This window comes from Eschrichtius robustus, chromosome 5 (assembly GCF_028021215.1).
Source record: "Eschrichtius robustus isolate mEscRob2 chromosome 5, mEscRob2.pri, whole genome shotgun sequence".
NCBI classification, from domain to species: Eukaryota; Metazoa; Chordata; class Mammalia; order Artiodactyla; family Eschrichtiidae; genus Eschrichtius; species Eschrichtius robustus.
The window spans coordinates 131205422-131221759 of NC_090828.1; the positions used below are offsets into that span (position 1 = coordinate 131205422).

General features: G+C 45.3%; 1 protein-coding gene across 2 annotated transcripts; it reads right to left on the reverse strand.

The window, feature by feature from the left end:
* Positions 1 to 2576: 2576 nt before the first annotated feature.
* On the reverse strand, positions 2577 to 14618 carry NIFK (nucleolar protein interacting with the FHA domain of MKI67). 2 transcript variants are annotated; one of them, XM_068545283.1, is made up of 7 exons: positions 14460 to 14618; positions 12968 to 13105; positions 9323 to 9431; positions 7280 to 7491; positions 4092 to 4154; positions 3898 to 3969; positions 2577 to 3521 (listed from the first exon to the last, which is right to left on the reverse strand). In XM_068545283.1, the coding sequence occupies exons 1-7, from the start codon at positions 14562 to 14564 to the stop codon at positions 3333 to 3335; spliced, it is 888 nt and encodes a 295-aa protein (XP_068401384.1). In that variant the 5' UTR covers positions 14565 to 14618; the 3' UTR covers positions 2577 to 3332. The 2 variants fall into 2 exon arrangements, with proteins under 2 accessions (XP_068401384.1, XP_068401385.1); XM_068545284.1 differs by lacking the exons at positions 2577 to 3521; positions 3898 to 3969; positions 4092 to 4154 and adding an exon at positions 4811 to 5027.
* Between the last annotated feature and the right edge of the window lie 1720 nt (positions 14619 to 16338).

A 16338-nucleotide genomic window follows, 5' to 3' on the forward strand; every position in this document is an offset into this window, starting at 1 on the left:
GGAGATCAATCCCCAAACATTTGATTTTGAGTATATTCCTCACTTTGAAGGCATTTGTACAATTCTCCATTGGTTGTGGCACATGGTGGAAGATTCCACTCCAGGTTGTACTGAATTTTTTCTCGACTGTGAAAGTATTTTTGCTTATAGTTGTTCCACACAGACTACCCAGAGAGGCTAATGCTTCAGTCATTTCTAGGGTGGTAAACTCTCCATGTGAGCCCTGGACTGAGGGGGTTCCCACAACGTGGGACGTCCAGGGTTACACCCAGAAAGGTTCTGGGCAAAGCAGGCTGAGTTGGTCATGCTTGCCCGTCAAACTTGGCAAGGACTTTTTGAATAATGACTTTTTGAATAATATTCAGTTGAGCAGTATTGGGAACACCTTTTAACTCATCAAGAGCCAAGGAGAAACATTTGAAATCATTTGCCTTGTTTTTAAATGGACTCATGTTGCTTCCTTTATTCAAGCAACTGTTCTTGCTAAAAGGCCGAGTCTTTAAAGGTTTATTTTATCTGGATCCATTTCTTCAGCTGCGCAATCTGACACAATTACCTTGTCATTGGTAAAAGGCTTTCCTTGCCTGCCTATCAAAGAAGCCACTTGGAAACTTTAATTACAGTCTCATTCTCATTTTTGGGGGGGATTGAGAAATCGTGTGCTGAGATACTCCATTTAAAAATTCTAATTCTTCTAGCTGTTGCCTTCCTGAGTTGGGAATACTGTGATGGGTACTTAGTTGGGTAGTGTCAACATACATTGTGTTTTTTAAGCACAGCTGGAGGGTCACTGCAAAACAGACACGATGCTTTGCCAATCTAATTTAATAAAATAACCCACACTCCACCACAAGCTTAAGTATGATTTCAAGTCTACCTTCTCTTCTTGTTTTGACATGATGGGTATGCACTGGTTAAAAATACACAAAATTCATGGTACCACGATACACGTGGCGAAGTGTGTCAAGCTAAAACCACAGCACTGCAATTTGTAGTGCAGCCAGCAGGAGTACTAAGCACTGAGGGACCACTCATGGCCTCTATCACCACGAAACTCATCTAGCACAAACGCAGCCATACACAGGCAGTAGGTACATAAACGTGGCTGTGGCCCAATAAATCTTTATCCATGAACAATGAAATTCACATTTCATAGAATTCTCACGTGCCATGAAATTTACTTTTTTTTTTTGGCTGGGGGCTTGCGGGATCTCGGTTTCCCGACCAAGGATTGAACCTGGGGTCACAGCAGTGAAAGCCCGGAATCCTAACCACTAGGCCACCAGGGAACTCCCTGAAATTTACTTCTAGATTTTTTTCAACCATTTAAAAATGTAAAACAAAACTCTGCAGCAGGTCGGGCTTCGACCCAGTAGTCAATCGCCTTGTGGTGCACAGGATGACCTACGGCATAGTTAGGTTTGAGCCACATGATTATTTCCGCCTACAGAAAGTGCAAAATTATGTATCTACATGTATCACACTTGTGGGCTAAGGAGAGCAGCCATCGGCGTCACAGCCACTGCATGGGGACAGCTGCCCTATCTCGCCTACCTTGTGTCAGTCTTTGAGCCACAGCCTTTGCTGTATCACACTGAGACTGGGGTTCATATTAGCATACGGTCAGCCAGGGTGACCATTTCCAGTCACAGCAATCAGTTGCCTTGGATATGGCCACACTGTATTCCAAATAATGCTAGCAAAAGGAGAAAACCTCTTTTCACACCACGTCAAGCATTTATTCACTTGCTGCCCCGTCTCAAGGCAAATATGACGCAGCATGTGAAATGTCTGGCTCCAACTGAATCTTGTCTGTGGAATAATGCCTTTTTCCTCTACAGCTTTTTGTAATGATTATATATAAAAGCAACAGATGCTTGTTTCCACATTAGAATTTTGATGTTTAACTTCCTATTTAAAGAAGAATGCCATTTTACATACTTGTGGTCATTCTGAATGTACAGTTTTGAATTGTATCCTCTTCACCTTATTTACCCCACATACTGCAAAGTTTCATATTTTATTGGCCTATGGGGTTTCCGCTTGATTCATGATTTTCTCCCCACAAAATCTGAAAATCAAACCCACGCTACTTCTTCTGAAGATCCTAACCTAGTCCCCAGGAAAACATTCTTTAACTTCAACTCTGTTTCTTGTAAGAAATATCCATTGCCGCGATATATGCTCAAGATGGAATCGCTCTCTCCCAGCTCCAGGGCATAGCACACGTCAAGTGATGCTAGATGGTACCATGCCGCACTGGGGTGGCCGGGTTGTAGGTCGGGAACCGGGAACTATTCAAAACCTGACAGGCTGCACTGATGAGCTTACCTGCTGCTTTCCCAAAAGGGGAGACCAGATGGACTTCCAGATCGACAAGTTCAGATTCAGACATTGTTCAAAGAGGGAGGCAGTTCTGATACTCACGCAGTTCAACGAACACATGGCGAGCATACTCTTTGTGTCAGGGACTATTCCAGAGGTAAAACACGCTCTTTGTATACACTTAAAACCAATTCACCCAGCCCAGTATCTTATAAGAGTAAGTACTTAACAAGTATTAGATGAATAAAATGTTTGATGGCAATGAATGTTTTTAATGAACCTGAATTAGCTGATACAAAAGCATATTTCAAGAGCATCCGAAACTTAAAGATAGTTGAAAAGGCGAAAACCAACAATTTTACTTCAAGACACCCAAGTCCCCCCTGCATACAAAAAAAATATAGAAAAAGTTTACCTGGCGGTCACTGCTTGAATCTTGAAGTCTAATTCCAGATCGATGATACTGATACAGGATGTAGTTATTAATTAATCCATGCTAGCCCACCCCAAACTAACTTAACATTGGTTAACATGATCATATATACATAAATGAACCCCTATTAATAGTGACGCTGCCTTCTCACACTTCATACAATTTAATGTCCAGTTTCAGCCATCTGATGGGTCTAACAGAGAACCACTTACATGGTCACTTAATAAAGATTTTATTTTCTTTATTTGATGGTAACAACAAAGGCTACAGCCTAGTACTTAAGCTACCCAGGCAGAGCAACCAAAGGCAGCTATGAAAGCTGAAGAGAGCCGTAGAGACAGAACACAGGCAGCGTGAGCCGGGCTGCTGTGAGATGGTGCTCACCCCTGCATTTCTGCGAGGGCGGGAAGCCAAAATCACTGACTGCTCTCCCTGCTGACTTGAATTGACAGTTTTTTCCTCCAACCACCTTGTTACTAAATGCATTCCACCGTATCTAGTTAAATACAAAGAATCAGCCTCCATAATACAATCACCTTTTTCAGAACCACCACCACACACGATACATTCAGAATTACTGGTTGCTTTTTTTTCGTCTTTTTTTCCTTGAGCTTGTAGGCGTCTGAGTGTTTTTTGTCTCTTCTTTTACACCAGATATGGGCTGTTTGAAAACTATCTCATTATCTTTATCATCATCATTCATTTTAGCCACTTCAGATTTTCGTTTCTCCAAAAATGTTGGTGTACAAACCGGCGTGGGGCCCTGGGTTCAACAAGTTAAAGATTATAATACACGAATGTGGGAAGATGTTAGGAATGACCCCCCCATCACCTCCCCTCTCTCACGAAAAGTCACGCATATTATTTTAGGCCTGTTTCCATCTTTTGGTGATATAGCTGCACATAATCAAGAGCTTAGGTGCTTATCACACTTACTATGAAAATTCACAATTAATGGATATGATACGTTCCACGACGGAGTATTAGGAAGACTCTACTATGCGCGCTAAATCATCAGTAAGGATTTACCAAAAAGTCCCAAGATTACATGAAATTTTAGCAAAGTGACAGTAGCAGCAACTGCTCTTCCTCTTTTAAATTGTAGTATCTGATTCCCAAAATTCTGAAGACGATCTTACCTGGCTATCCACAGTCTTCTCAGGAGTGTTAGGAGTGACCAAAGCCTCTTTTTTCTTCTTCTTACGTAAAGCCTTAAATAAATTTAAGAGACTTAATCAATCTGCATATTTATCAGCTATAGTAGTCTTGAATGTATTTCCCCATTTATCTTTCTCTAATATCTGGTAGGTAATATGATAAATGAAAGTTTTACCTGGTGCTTTCTGGAATTTCGAGGACCAGTGTTTGAAGCATTTTCCTCATTTTTATGTAAGACCTTAACATAAGTAAACATAAAGAAGTTGTAAACTAGCAGTGTCACATATGTACATTTTAAAACTTACCACTAGATCCTTATACATATTATGAATAAAATTCTCTCTATATGACAGGGCATTTCAATTTATTTGTTTGTTTGTTTATATGGGGGGGTACCAATTTATATGGGGATCAGGGAAGACTTTTTTTTATTTTAAAAAATATTTTATTTATTTATTTATCTATCTATTTATTTAATTAATTTATTTTTGGTTGCGTTGGGTCTTAGCTGCAGCACGCAGGATCTTCATCGCGGCATGCGGGATCTTTCACTGCGGCGTGCAGTCTTCTCTCTAGTCGTGGTGTGCAGGTTTTCTCTCTCTAGTCGTGGCGTGCAAGTTTTCTCTCTCTAGTTGTGGCGTGCAGGTCCAGAGCGCATGGGCTCTGTAGCTTGCAGAACGTGGGCTCTCTAATTGAGGCGTGCAGGATTAGTTGCCCTGCGGCATGTGGGATCTTAGTTCCTCGACCAGGAATCAAACCGGAGTCCTCTGCATTGAAAGCAGATTCTTTCCCACTGGACCATCATGGAAGTCCCCGGAGCATTTCAATTTAAAAAAACAAAATCCGCAAATACAGTGAATGATCTTAAGTAAAGGGCAAAACTACAAAAGGGGCCTAACTGAGGAGCAGGCAGAAGTTGCAGAGGCTGAAGTGAAGGCCCAGAATCCGGAGCTGGCCAGAGAATCCTGCGTCAGGAAGCGGGGAGCCAGGACGAACGTGAAAAGGCAGGCCCTGGAGGAGGTCTGTCCTGCTTAAGTCCAGGACTGTGAACGCAGCAGCCTGCTTGCCACAAGGTAACAGACGGGGCACGGGAAAAGCAGTTCTCCAGCTCCTGAATGGATCACAAGAGTACCAGGGCCCAAACTGTGACATAATGTTGTTTTAACATGTATCATTACAGGCTGTGTTTGGGATTTGGGCAAAGAATTAACCACCAGGCACAGTGAGGTATCACCTCACACCGGTCAGAATGGCCATCATAAAAAAGACCACAAATAGGGACTTCCCTGGCTGTCCAGTGGTTAAGACTCTGCGCTCCCAGTGCAGGGGTCATGGGTTCAATCCCTGGTCGGGGAACTCAGATCCCATATACCGCACAGCGTGAACAGAAAAAAAAAAAAAAAAAAAGAAGACCACAAATAACTAATGCTGGAGAGGATGTGGAGAAAGGGGAATCCTTGTACACTGTCGGTGGGAATGTAAATTGGTGCAGCCACTATGTAGAACAGTATGGAGGTTCCTTAAAAAACTAAAAATAGAATTACCGTATGACCCAAAAACCCTACTCTTGGGCATACATTCAAAGAAAATGGAAACACTAATTTGAAAAGATACATGCACCCCAATGTTCACTGCAGAACTGTTTATTACAGCCAAAATATGGAAGCAACCTAAGTGTCCATCGACAGATGAATGGATAAAGAAGATGTGGTACGTATATACAATGGAATACTACTCAGCCATAAAAAAGAACGAACTTTTGCCATTTGATGGAATGGAGGACATTGTGCTAAGTGAAATAAAACAGAGAAATACAAATACTGTATGTTTTCAGTTATATGTGGAATCTAAAAAATAAAACAAATAAATAGATATAACAAAACAGAAACAGACAGATACAGAGAACAAACTAGTGGTTACCGGTGGGGAGAGGGAAGGTGGGAGGGGCAAGACAGGGGTAGGGAATTAAGAGATACAAACTACTATGTATAAAATGGGACTTCCCTGGTGGCGCAGTGGTTAAGAATCCACCTGCCAATGCAGGGGACACAGGTTCGAGCCCTGGTCCGGGAAGATCCCACATGCCGCGGAGCAACTAAGCCCGTGCGCCCCAACTACGGAGCCTGCGCTCTAGAGCCCATGAGCCACAACTACTGAGTCCGTGAGCCACAACTACTGAAGCCTGCGCGCCTGGAGCCCGTGCTCTGCAACAAGAGAAGCCACCGCAATGAAAAGCCCGCACACCGCAACTAGACAAAGCCTGCGTGCAGCCACAAAGACCCAACGCAGCCAAAAATAAAAATACATAAATTTATTAATAAAATAAAATAAAATAAAAAAGCCACAAGGATGTATTACAGCACAGGAAAATACAGCCAATGTTTCATACTTTACATGGTAGAGTATAACCTATAAAAATATTAAATCGCTGTTTTACACCTGAAACTAATATAATATTGTAAATCAACTATACTTCAACGAAAAAGAAAAGAAAAACAGGAAAAAAAAAGCAACAACAACAGAAAGGAAAAAAAAACCAACCAGGAACTGGGCCCAAGGATAGCTAGCAACTTGGTCTTCCAGTTTCTGGATAAGGTTAAAAGACCTAATAAACTTGGTAATAGATACCATCTCTTACCAACTAATTAACTTTTTGGAAATAAGCCGACAGGGTCTATGGAAGACCCAAAACAATCTCAAGATATAGTCAAGAAAAAAAATAAGATCTTCACCTATGCTATCCACACCCTAATGACCTGCATTCTTGTTTTTTAATTATAGATGTAGAGCTCTCCTTACTATGAAAGAGGGAGGAAAGATTCAACAAGGTCTCCTTGTTCAGCAAGCAATGAAGTAAGAACTGGATAAAAATCTGTTAACCCATGCATGTAAGGAGCCTTCCTGTATTTCAACTCCCACTCATTTAATCCAAAGAATTCATGCTTACTGGTTAATTCTGACATACACTTTGGGAGTATTTCCAACTTGGAAGACCATGAAACAAAATTTTAATTAGAATGGCATAAAAAGGATGGTCAATTTACAGTCTTGATATTTACTGATAACATATAATAAACCAAACATTTAATTCTGGCAATGACACCTTTACTAGTCATCTACAAGCATCATGGTGTTGGGTCAAACAGGGTTTAACGTCAATAATCTAAAATTACTAAATCAGGTAAATGTTGCAAATCAGCTAATCCCTTTCAGGAGTTTTCCTTTTCTGTATAATGGAGATAATACGATTGCTATGACAAACTTACGGAGACAAACCTTTAATACAGGGTTTCAAAAATTTAGTCAAAACCTAGCATGGGATCAAAGTACTGGGTTAGATACTTTACACAAAGCAATACCTACCAGTGAAGGGAAGTTATAATCAATTCCCTTCTTAGCCAATCTCTTCCTGAGTGATTTCTCCTTCTTTTTAAATCGCTCTTCCATCCGTAGCTTTTGAAGAAGTGTCCGATTCTGATTATACCGTTTCACTGCTGGATATGATGGCCTTTTAAATGGCATATGCCACTCTCTAAAAAGTTTTTCATGTACTTTTTCAGGTGGTATAAAATGACCTATAATAATAATAAAAAAGGTTTTCAACCACGTGGGAGGGAAAGGATTTTCACATTAACTGTAGAATTTCCTGTGTCATTCCTCACAGCACAATCAAAATGACACGTCCCCCATTTAGTGGAGAAGCCTGAAAGAATAAAGCAGGTTCCCAAGGGAAAGTCATACAGCCCACAACTATTTATCAAACACTCACTGTGTGCGTGCCAAGAGCAATTCCAGGACTGGAGGTTCGTGAGTGAACAAAGACTAGCACAGAGGAGAGTGTGGATGGTATCAAGTCTCAGGGTTCCTGAAGCTAAAAGGATCCCTACTTTTAGACTGGGTGACCCACGGTAGCAGAAGCGCTGATCCTCTGGGCACCCGCCCAGGACTAAGGCAGCTCACTGCTTATCTGCATCTCTCTGCTCACGGACGCACACTGGGCCCACATGCAAGGCAAGCCAAAACCCCTGGAATCCCCCCTCCACCAGTGATGGATGGGGAGTTGGTACACAAATACTCCAGTTCCCTTGCTCGTCAGGTGGGATAATTCTGTCTCCCAGTGTTACCAGCAGGACGGAGCCCAGCTGCCTAAGTGGTAACCTGCTTGCTAACATACCCTTTTTACTGACTTATTATTGACTTCCTCCCCCTGCCCCATGTCGCCACTCCTTACAGGTATTTTCCTGGGATCACCTCCAAGATAAACTGCTTCCATTAAAAGAAAAAAAAAAAAAGGGGGGGGGGGTGGGAATTCCCTGGCAGTCCAGCGGTTAAGACTCCACGCTTCCACTGCACGGGGCGCAGGTTCGATCCCTGGTCGGGGAACTAAGATCCACATGCTGAGCGGTGCAGCCAAAAAATTAAAAAAGAAACAAACAACCGGTGATGACGTGGCTAATCTCACTCATATCCGAGTTCAGAGCCCTTTGTGCCATCTTTCAAGTCAGATGCAGCACAGCACTGATCTGATACGCGTGGTTACCCACTCAGCCCATTTCGTCCCGGCAAGAGCCGCGTTTTTAATGTGTGAATGAACGCAGGACCTCAGGAGTTACTGGGGCTCTCTTAGCAACAGGAGCCGAGGTAGAGGGGTGCTACTTGGGCACTGGGATGGGCGCCCTCCAGCCCGAGCACAGGGTGGCCGGAAGCTCGGCCCCGCCTCCGGAGGGCGCTGCTCTGGGAGGCTAGTCGCTGGCGGCCCTACCCCTGCAGGGTGAACTTCTAATCCGCTGCCATCCCGCCACTCCCGAGGGCTTCTCTCGTGGAGGTGCTGCAGCCACTGCCATGCAGACCGACTGAAACGTGACTCCTCACGCTGGAGGTCGTCCTGTCTAGAACCCAGCAGTGGGTTCCCCTGTCCTCGGGGTATACTCTGGACTCCCACTTTACAAGGCCTCCAGTAACCTGACCTCCCTTCCTCTCGTTCTCCTCCTGCACCTCTTGTGACTCTCCTCGCGGGCGAATACGGTCAGGCAGTCTGGTTCTGCATCTGCCGTCCCCTCAGCAAATCCTCACTCCCACCCCTCCACCTGGCTCACTGTTACGTAATTCTCAGGTTTCCACTTCAGTGACTCCTTCTCAGGGAGCCCTTCCACATCCCGCTAGGAAGCTCTTCCTATTTACTCAAGGAACCTAACCAACCCCATCTCAGCCTAAAGCAGCTCTCACTCTGGAAGATTTAGAAGTTCCCATTAGACCCTGTCTGGAAAATGCACTTAAACCCTTGCACCACTGCTTAAGAGAATCACCCCAGGGGTGAGGGGGGGATCCAAGCAGCTCAGCAACCCGTCCTTCCCTCCCGTCAGCGGGAGGCGTCCCCGCAGCCCCACAGGTAAGACGGGTACTCACACTTCAAGAGTCTTTCGCCAAAAAGGTAGTTGTTCATCGTTTCAGCAGCTATTTTGGCAACATCTTCAGATTCAAACTCCACAAAACCATAGCCTTTGCTATTTCCAGTCTGCAATGGAAAACCCACCACAGAAAGCAGAACAATTAAATTCTGATGTGCCGTCAAACTCCTAAAACGTCATTAGTTTAAATAATGTACATTAGCCCCCTCACTGAATAACATTAAGACACCTTTGATTCCAACTTCAAATCACATAGTCCGGGGACTGTTATGGGGAAAGAAAAGTTCAGAATAGTCTGAACTTGCCATTGATTTTGAGGCATTCCTGGGACTTTGATTACGTATGATGAATACATTACTGTAGTTGGAATTCATCCAATAGCAACAGCCCACCATAAAGGAAAGGTGGGAGGCCCCCCAGCCCTTTACTCGTTATTGATCTCATGGGTGGTCACGTTATCCATGTATTTACTACTACCCAGGAGATGGTATAATGCTTCACAAAGAATGCAGGTGATATAATTCCCATTTTATACGGAAAAACTGAAAAGAAATGAACTCCTCAGTGTCTCTAACGTTAATCAATAAAATAGTGATTCGCTGTCATGTTTACTAGTGACTGGGCTTCTCCACGGCTGGGGGCAAAGAACATCCTCTGACACGGACATCCGGAGTTCTTGGCCTCCGCACCGCAACATACAGTGGATTTTTCTCACCGAGCTCGGTAACAAGAGTTCTAGAGTCCGAATGCCCAGGTTTGGACCCTGGCTCTGACACTTAATCGGGTAAGGAATGTTCAAGCCTCAGTTGTTCCTTCTATAACCACTCTCACAGAGTTGCTAGGAAAATATGAAACAATCCGTAAGCGCTCCACAAGATGTCTGCCAAGTACTCAAAACACGTTACTGCAGGGTGGCAGGGTGTGCCTGCCCAACATCTGCTCCTTTGGCATAGGATTATTTTGAGATGAAGGAATTGAGAAATAGATACAAGAAAAACTCTCTGTCCTCCCCTTATTTACCTAAAAAGAGGATATGAATTTACAAAGGTGTCTTCCTCCCTCTACCAGAAAGACAGAAGTTAGAGGACTCTACACAATAAACTTTACGAAGTAGACCTTATCCATCGTTAGTCTCCCGTGTATTTGCCTTCCCACAATGTGCAGCCCTATGAACTCAAAGCACTTTTCCTTCGTCTTGTCGCTCCTCCAAAAATGTTTTGCTCCTTTGCCAAGATGCTGTATAGGACCAAGTTCTAACCAACCCTTTGAGTTATTCCTCTCCAAGCACTCCCATGTGTAAGCACACATCTTAGGGGTTTGTTTTGGTCTTGTTCATCCCTTTTTGCAGTCCAATTTACAAGGTGCCAGCCAGGGACCTTAGGAGGGCAGTAGAAAAAGAACTTTCCCCCTCTACAGATCCAGTTCTCAGCGACAACGACTAGAGATACTTTACAATCTTGCATTAAACAACATATTCTCAGATACGGCTCAAAACTGGTCACGTGATCCTGGAAATGGGACACCATTTAAAGGGTGTGCGGCTCAACAGAGCTGGAGGCCAGGAGGCTCACTCCTAGCACCCGCTGCGCCAGCGACCGACAGCTCGGACACGGCCACACCCTGGAGTCTCAGTTCTGTTATCTGCAACAGGACGATTCTGGTAAAACTTTAAACATCTGACAGTCCTTTTACAATCCCAACTCAGGAGAGGAAGGATGGTGGAGTGTAAAACACTGTGAAATCTAGCTCAATGTACCACACTGTGAACTAATAAATCTTTTTGAAACCTGATGTGAAAATACATGTCAGGTGTCCAAGAAACCAAAAACTTAAAAGCCAACACCTCGACCTAGTAATCCCAGAATGCTGGCAATACCGAGCAAATAGTCAAAACGGGGGTGGGTGGGGAGGCGGTAGCTTTACTGCTATGCAACAAAGCTGGAAATGATGCATTTCAGTGCATCTCAGCAAGGAGCAGGCTTTCCAAGACTACTGGCCTGAACTCTCCAAAAAAGCCAATGGCAAGAAAAACCAAACAAGCAAAACAGGAGTAAAGAGACCGTTCGAGATAGGATGAAGAGCTAAACAAGCACGTGCAACGCACGAACCCTAACTGGATCCCAGGGTGGGCAGGGACCACGGGGGTACGTGACGATGGACAGTAAATGAGATTTTCACACTGGGATTACGCAACAGAATGTCCTCATTCTTAAATTTATGATTATGCATTTAGTATTAAAGCATTACAACTGCCACTTGCTTCAAAAGGTTCAACAAAACAAAGAGGTGTGTACGTTTTTATAGATACGGGAAGAGATGAAGCTAATGTGTCAGGATATTAATAACGGGTGAATGCAGGGGAGGGATGTTCATTACACCATTCTTTCTACTTCCCTGTAGACGTGAACATTTTCAGAATACAAAGCTAGGGAACAACTATACTCAACATGGAGAAACTCATTCTGCACTCAGTCATCCTGAAGATAGGCTGTAAAGCTCTATTTTTCAAACTCAGAGTCTGACCTTTTAGAGGGCAACAAAATGAATTTAGTAGGTCAGAAAAGTATTGTTACAAAACTGAATAGAACGGTTAAGGATCATCTCCTGGGACTTGTATTTCAGTTATGTTTATGTACACGTACATGTGTGTTGCCTTGTGGATTTCTTATTGTGGACTGAAGGTCTGAAAAATACTGTTCTACAGAAAGTTGCCTACACCTGCACCAAGAATGTTCCTAACAGCTTCACCTACAAGACTGGAAAAAACCTAGGTTTCGACAGGAGGGTGGATAAATAAACTGTAGTATATTCAAGCAAAGGAACAGAGCAGTGACAACAAATAGTTAACTCTGATTTGCTGTAACTCAAGTGGGAAAATGTGGAAAAACCGTACTGAGAAAAAAAGAGATTCCAACAACAAGAACTCTATGGTTACAACCAATAAAGTGTATGTGTGGGGAAAAAATAAAGTGGGCCACTCCTCTATTAATGAAACAAACCACATAAACCTTTCTTTATTAGGACGTAGGTATGATACAACAGTAACGTTTATATAGTACTTCGTGTATCAAGCGTTCTGAGAATCTTACACTCGTTACCATATTTATCTTCGATTAGATACTCCGAGGAGGTCATATCTTACAAATATGAAAATCAGAAGACAGAAGCATGGAGAGGTTATAGAATTTGTCCCTAGTCACACAACCAGTAACATGTAGAGACAGGCCTCATAGCTAGGCAGTCTGGCTCCAGTGTCCTTACCCAACTACCCACCATACAAACCTCTGTCGTCACAGGGATACTACATATCAGAGGCTGGTCCAAGAAGACGTATGAACCTGTTCCTCACACTGAAGTTCACGTAACCCTGGCTTAGCAGTCGCAAGACAGACAGGACTCATTTATCGGGATTGTCGATTTAGTTTCAGGACTTGAAGCAATTACCTTTTTTTCTTAAAAAGCAAAGCAAACATTTACAGGAACACTGATTTTGCTCTCATGGCTGCTTCAGGTTCCAGACCTTATCCAACCCCTTTCTAGAATGAAATGTGATAAGTGATAACATGAGACCATGCCCCATAAACTGTCAAGGATGATACACTTTCGGAAAATAAAACCATCTAATTCAATACAAAAATCCTACCTTGGTACTCCTGGACAGTCTGAATCTTGTAACAGTGCCAAACTGGGAGAAATATGCTCGGATCTGGGTTTCATAAAGCGACGGCGGTAAATGGCCCACATAGATCACTCCAGGAGTAAGTTTTTGTTTCTCCTGTTGCTGAAGACACCAAGACCAGGCAAATATTTTCTTTGTAATAAGAAGTCACAATGCAACAAAACTTGTGAAACTCCTTGCTCTCAGTCTAAGACAAGAGGTAAAGAACCCACTCTGTATTTCCACTTACCATAACACACTAAAGAATTAGCTGTTTAGACATGGAGAACAGACTAATGGTTGCCAAGGGTGGGGGAGGGATGGATTGGGAGGGTGGGGTTAGCAGATGCAAACTATTATATAGAGAACAGATAAACAACAAGGTCCTCCTGTATAGCACAGGGAACTGCATTCAATATCCTGTGATAAACCATAGTGGAAAAAAACATGGAAAAGGATATATATGTATATACACACATACACATATACGTATAACTAAATCACTTCGCTGTACAGCGGAAATTAACACAACATTGTAAATCAACTACACCTCAATAAAAATAAAGGTTAAAAAAAAAAATTGGCTGTGTAATGTCTATCTCCCCAAGAGGACAACCGTCAAGCAGTAGGCGGTCTTCTCAGCCTCCCACTCCCAGCCCGAAGTAAGTGCTCAGTAACTACACGCTGGATCAACAGATAAAGTAAATCTTTGAACACGTTATTTAAAAATCTTCTGGCCTAAGAACTCCACGTAAACGTACCCTTCAATTCTGTTTGCAGACCATCGTTAAGTGTCCCACGTAAAGGAACACTTTTAAGACGTCAGTTAAGGGGAAAGTGGCGGGAGTGGAGGTGGGATGAACTGGGAGATGGAGATTGACATAAATACACTAATAAGTATAAAATAACTAATTAGAACCTGATGTATATTAAAAAAAGACGTCAGTTAACCTTCACGATGCCCACTACCCCTGCCTTCCATAATATGGACTTTTAAGTTTTCCACAGGTGCGTTTTATGCTAAACCCCTGGGCAAACAGAACTTGATGCCAGGGCCCCTAGGCAGCAAACGGAGCTGGGCAAATACTGTCTTTTAAGAATTCCAAAACCACTAACCGGGCAAACGAACCTCCCCAGTTCGGGGGCAAAGCGGAAGCAGGACGGCTCCGGGGTGAGGTTGATCCGCGCGCGGGACGAGGGCCGACCCAGCAGCTGGCTCTCCTCTTCTCTCCTCGTGCACCCCTCCCCCATACCCACTCCTTACCCCCCCCCCGGAGGACCCTAAGGCCCACGGCCCAACCGCGTCTTTTCTCGGTCCTCCCGGGGAAACCTCGGCCTCCTACCTCGTGAGGTCGGGGCCCGCCCGGGGTGACCCCGGACGAAGCACAGGCGTGGGGAGGCCGAGGCGCGCCGGGCAGGACCCCCAGACCCCGTCCGCCGGCCTCCCCTCGCGGCCCGGGCCGCGCCGGCCGCTCACCTTGTTTGCGCGCCGGCGAACCTGCGCCACCTCCTTCTTAAACTTGGTATCCTCCTGCGGGTTTAGGGACAGGAGCGGCTTGGCCGGGCCAGTGAAGGCCGCCATGACCCCAGCTCGCAGGCGGAAGGGACCCACGCGGCGCTCCCGGAAGTGCCGAGCCTTCTGCTTCCCCAAAGCGGAAGTGACGGCGGGGGCCTGGGTGGGGCTTGGGGCGCGGCGCGGGGGCGGGGCCTGGGGCGCGGCGCAGCGCAGCGCGGCCAGAGGGCGGAAGGGGCTCCTTGTTTAGCAGGTGCCGTAGGGCATGTCTAGGGTTGCAGCCCTTTGGAGGTGTTCCCTCGGCCGGCTGCTCAGTATTTCGGCAGCCTGCCTGCCCGTGGTTCCCCCCGTCCGCTGATGTCAGCTCTGTGGCCAGGCGCTCGCCTTGGAAGGGCCTTTGTACGCTGATCTCATCCTTTAGTAAGGACCTCATCTTCTCTTGTCTCTGTTGTAGGAGATGCTTTTTCCTCTTTGCATTGTTGCAGGGCAGGCATCTTGGCTGTTCTCAAAGTTAGATATTTGATGTACGAGTCAGATACTGGCCTCTGTGTCCCCCAGAGGGGGACTGACCAAGAGGATACAGACCAAGTTCTGTGGTTCCCTGAAGGTCCCTCCCTTGGGTGTGTGTGTGTGTGAACAACCCTCTCTTTCCCAGGCTTGAATCCCTGACTTATCTCTTAGTTCCTATGGGGAGCGGAGGGGAGGAGCAGAGACGGGAAGAAGGCAAACTGACAATTCTTTTCTGGGAGATTCCCCTCTCGAATCTTCTCAGTCCCCTCCAGGAATTCCTGGCCCCCAAAGAATCAGGTGGTGACCCAAGGCTTCTCAAAATTGAAAGAGCATATGGACTGCCGATTCTGATTCCTAGGTCGGGGGCAGGGCCCTAGGTTCTGTGTCTCACCAGCTCCCAGGTGAGGCTGAAGCTCCGAGGATTACACTATGAGTGTCAGGAGTAGAGATGTGGGGAACTGATCTCTGAACCGGGTTGAAATGCGTCCCCCCAAAAGATATGTTCAAGTCTTTACCCCAGTACCTGTGATGCGAGCAGGGTCTTTGCAGATGTAATCAAGTTCAGATGAGGTCGTGCTGGAGAAAGTTGGGCCCTAATCCAATGACTAATGTCCTTATAGTAAGAAGGACGTTTGGGGCCACACACACACACACACAGGGAGAATGCCGCGTGAGGAAAGAGGCAGAGGTTGGAGTGATGCTGTTGGAAGCTAAGGAACGCCAAGGATTGCTGGCAACCACAAGAATCTGGGAAGAGGTAAAGGAGGATTCTTCCCTAGAGCCTTCAAGAGCATGGCCCTGCCAACATCTGCAACTTGGATTTCTAGCCTCCAGAACTGTGAGAGAAGACGTTTCTGTTTTAAGCCATTCAGTTTGTGGTCATTTGTAATGGCAGCCCTAGGAAACCAATACAGTTACCACATTTGGTGCAGCCTGAAATGGTTTTCTGAGGAAAATACTTTGATTGGTCCTGGGCCTGTCTTGGTCTGTTGGGGCAGGTGCTGCAGGAGCTCCTGGAAGTTCACAGAAGGCTACCAGGCCACCCTCTCCGTGGCCTTCACCAGACCACGGAAGTCAGCTCTTAACTGGGGACAGCGTCTCAGCCCCTGGATCGCACCGCAGCCCAGACAGGACCTGTTTCATTTCCCCGCTTCTGAGTCTGGGTCATTCACAGCACCTTCCAGTGACATACGCTTTGGCCCTGCTGGGGACCATGTTATTCTGCTGTTCCTCGGCTGCCCAGGGCCCAAGTGTCACTCTGGGACCTGGGCAGGTGGTCACGGGAGCTGATGTGGCATCCTGGTCAGAGAGTCCAGAAACCCCCCGGCCATGC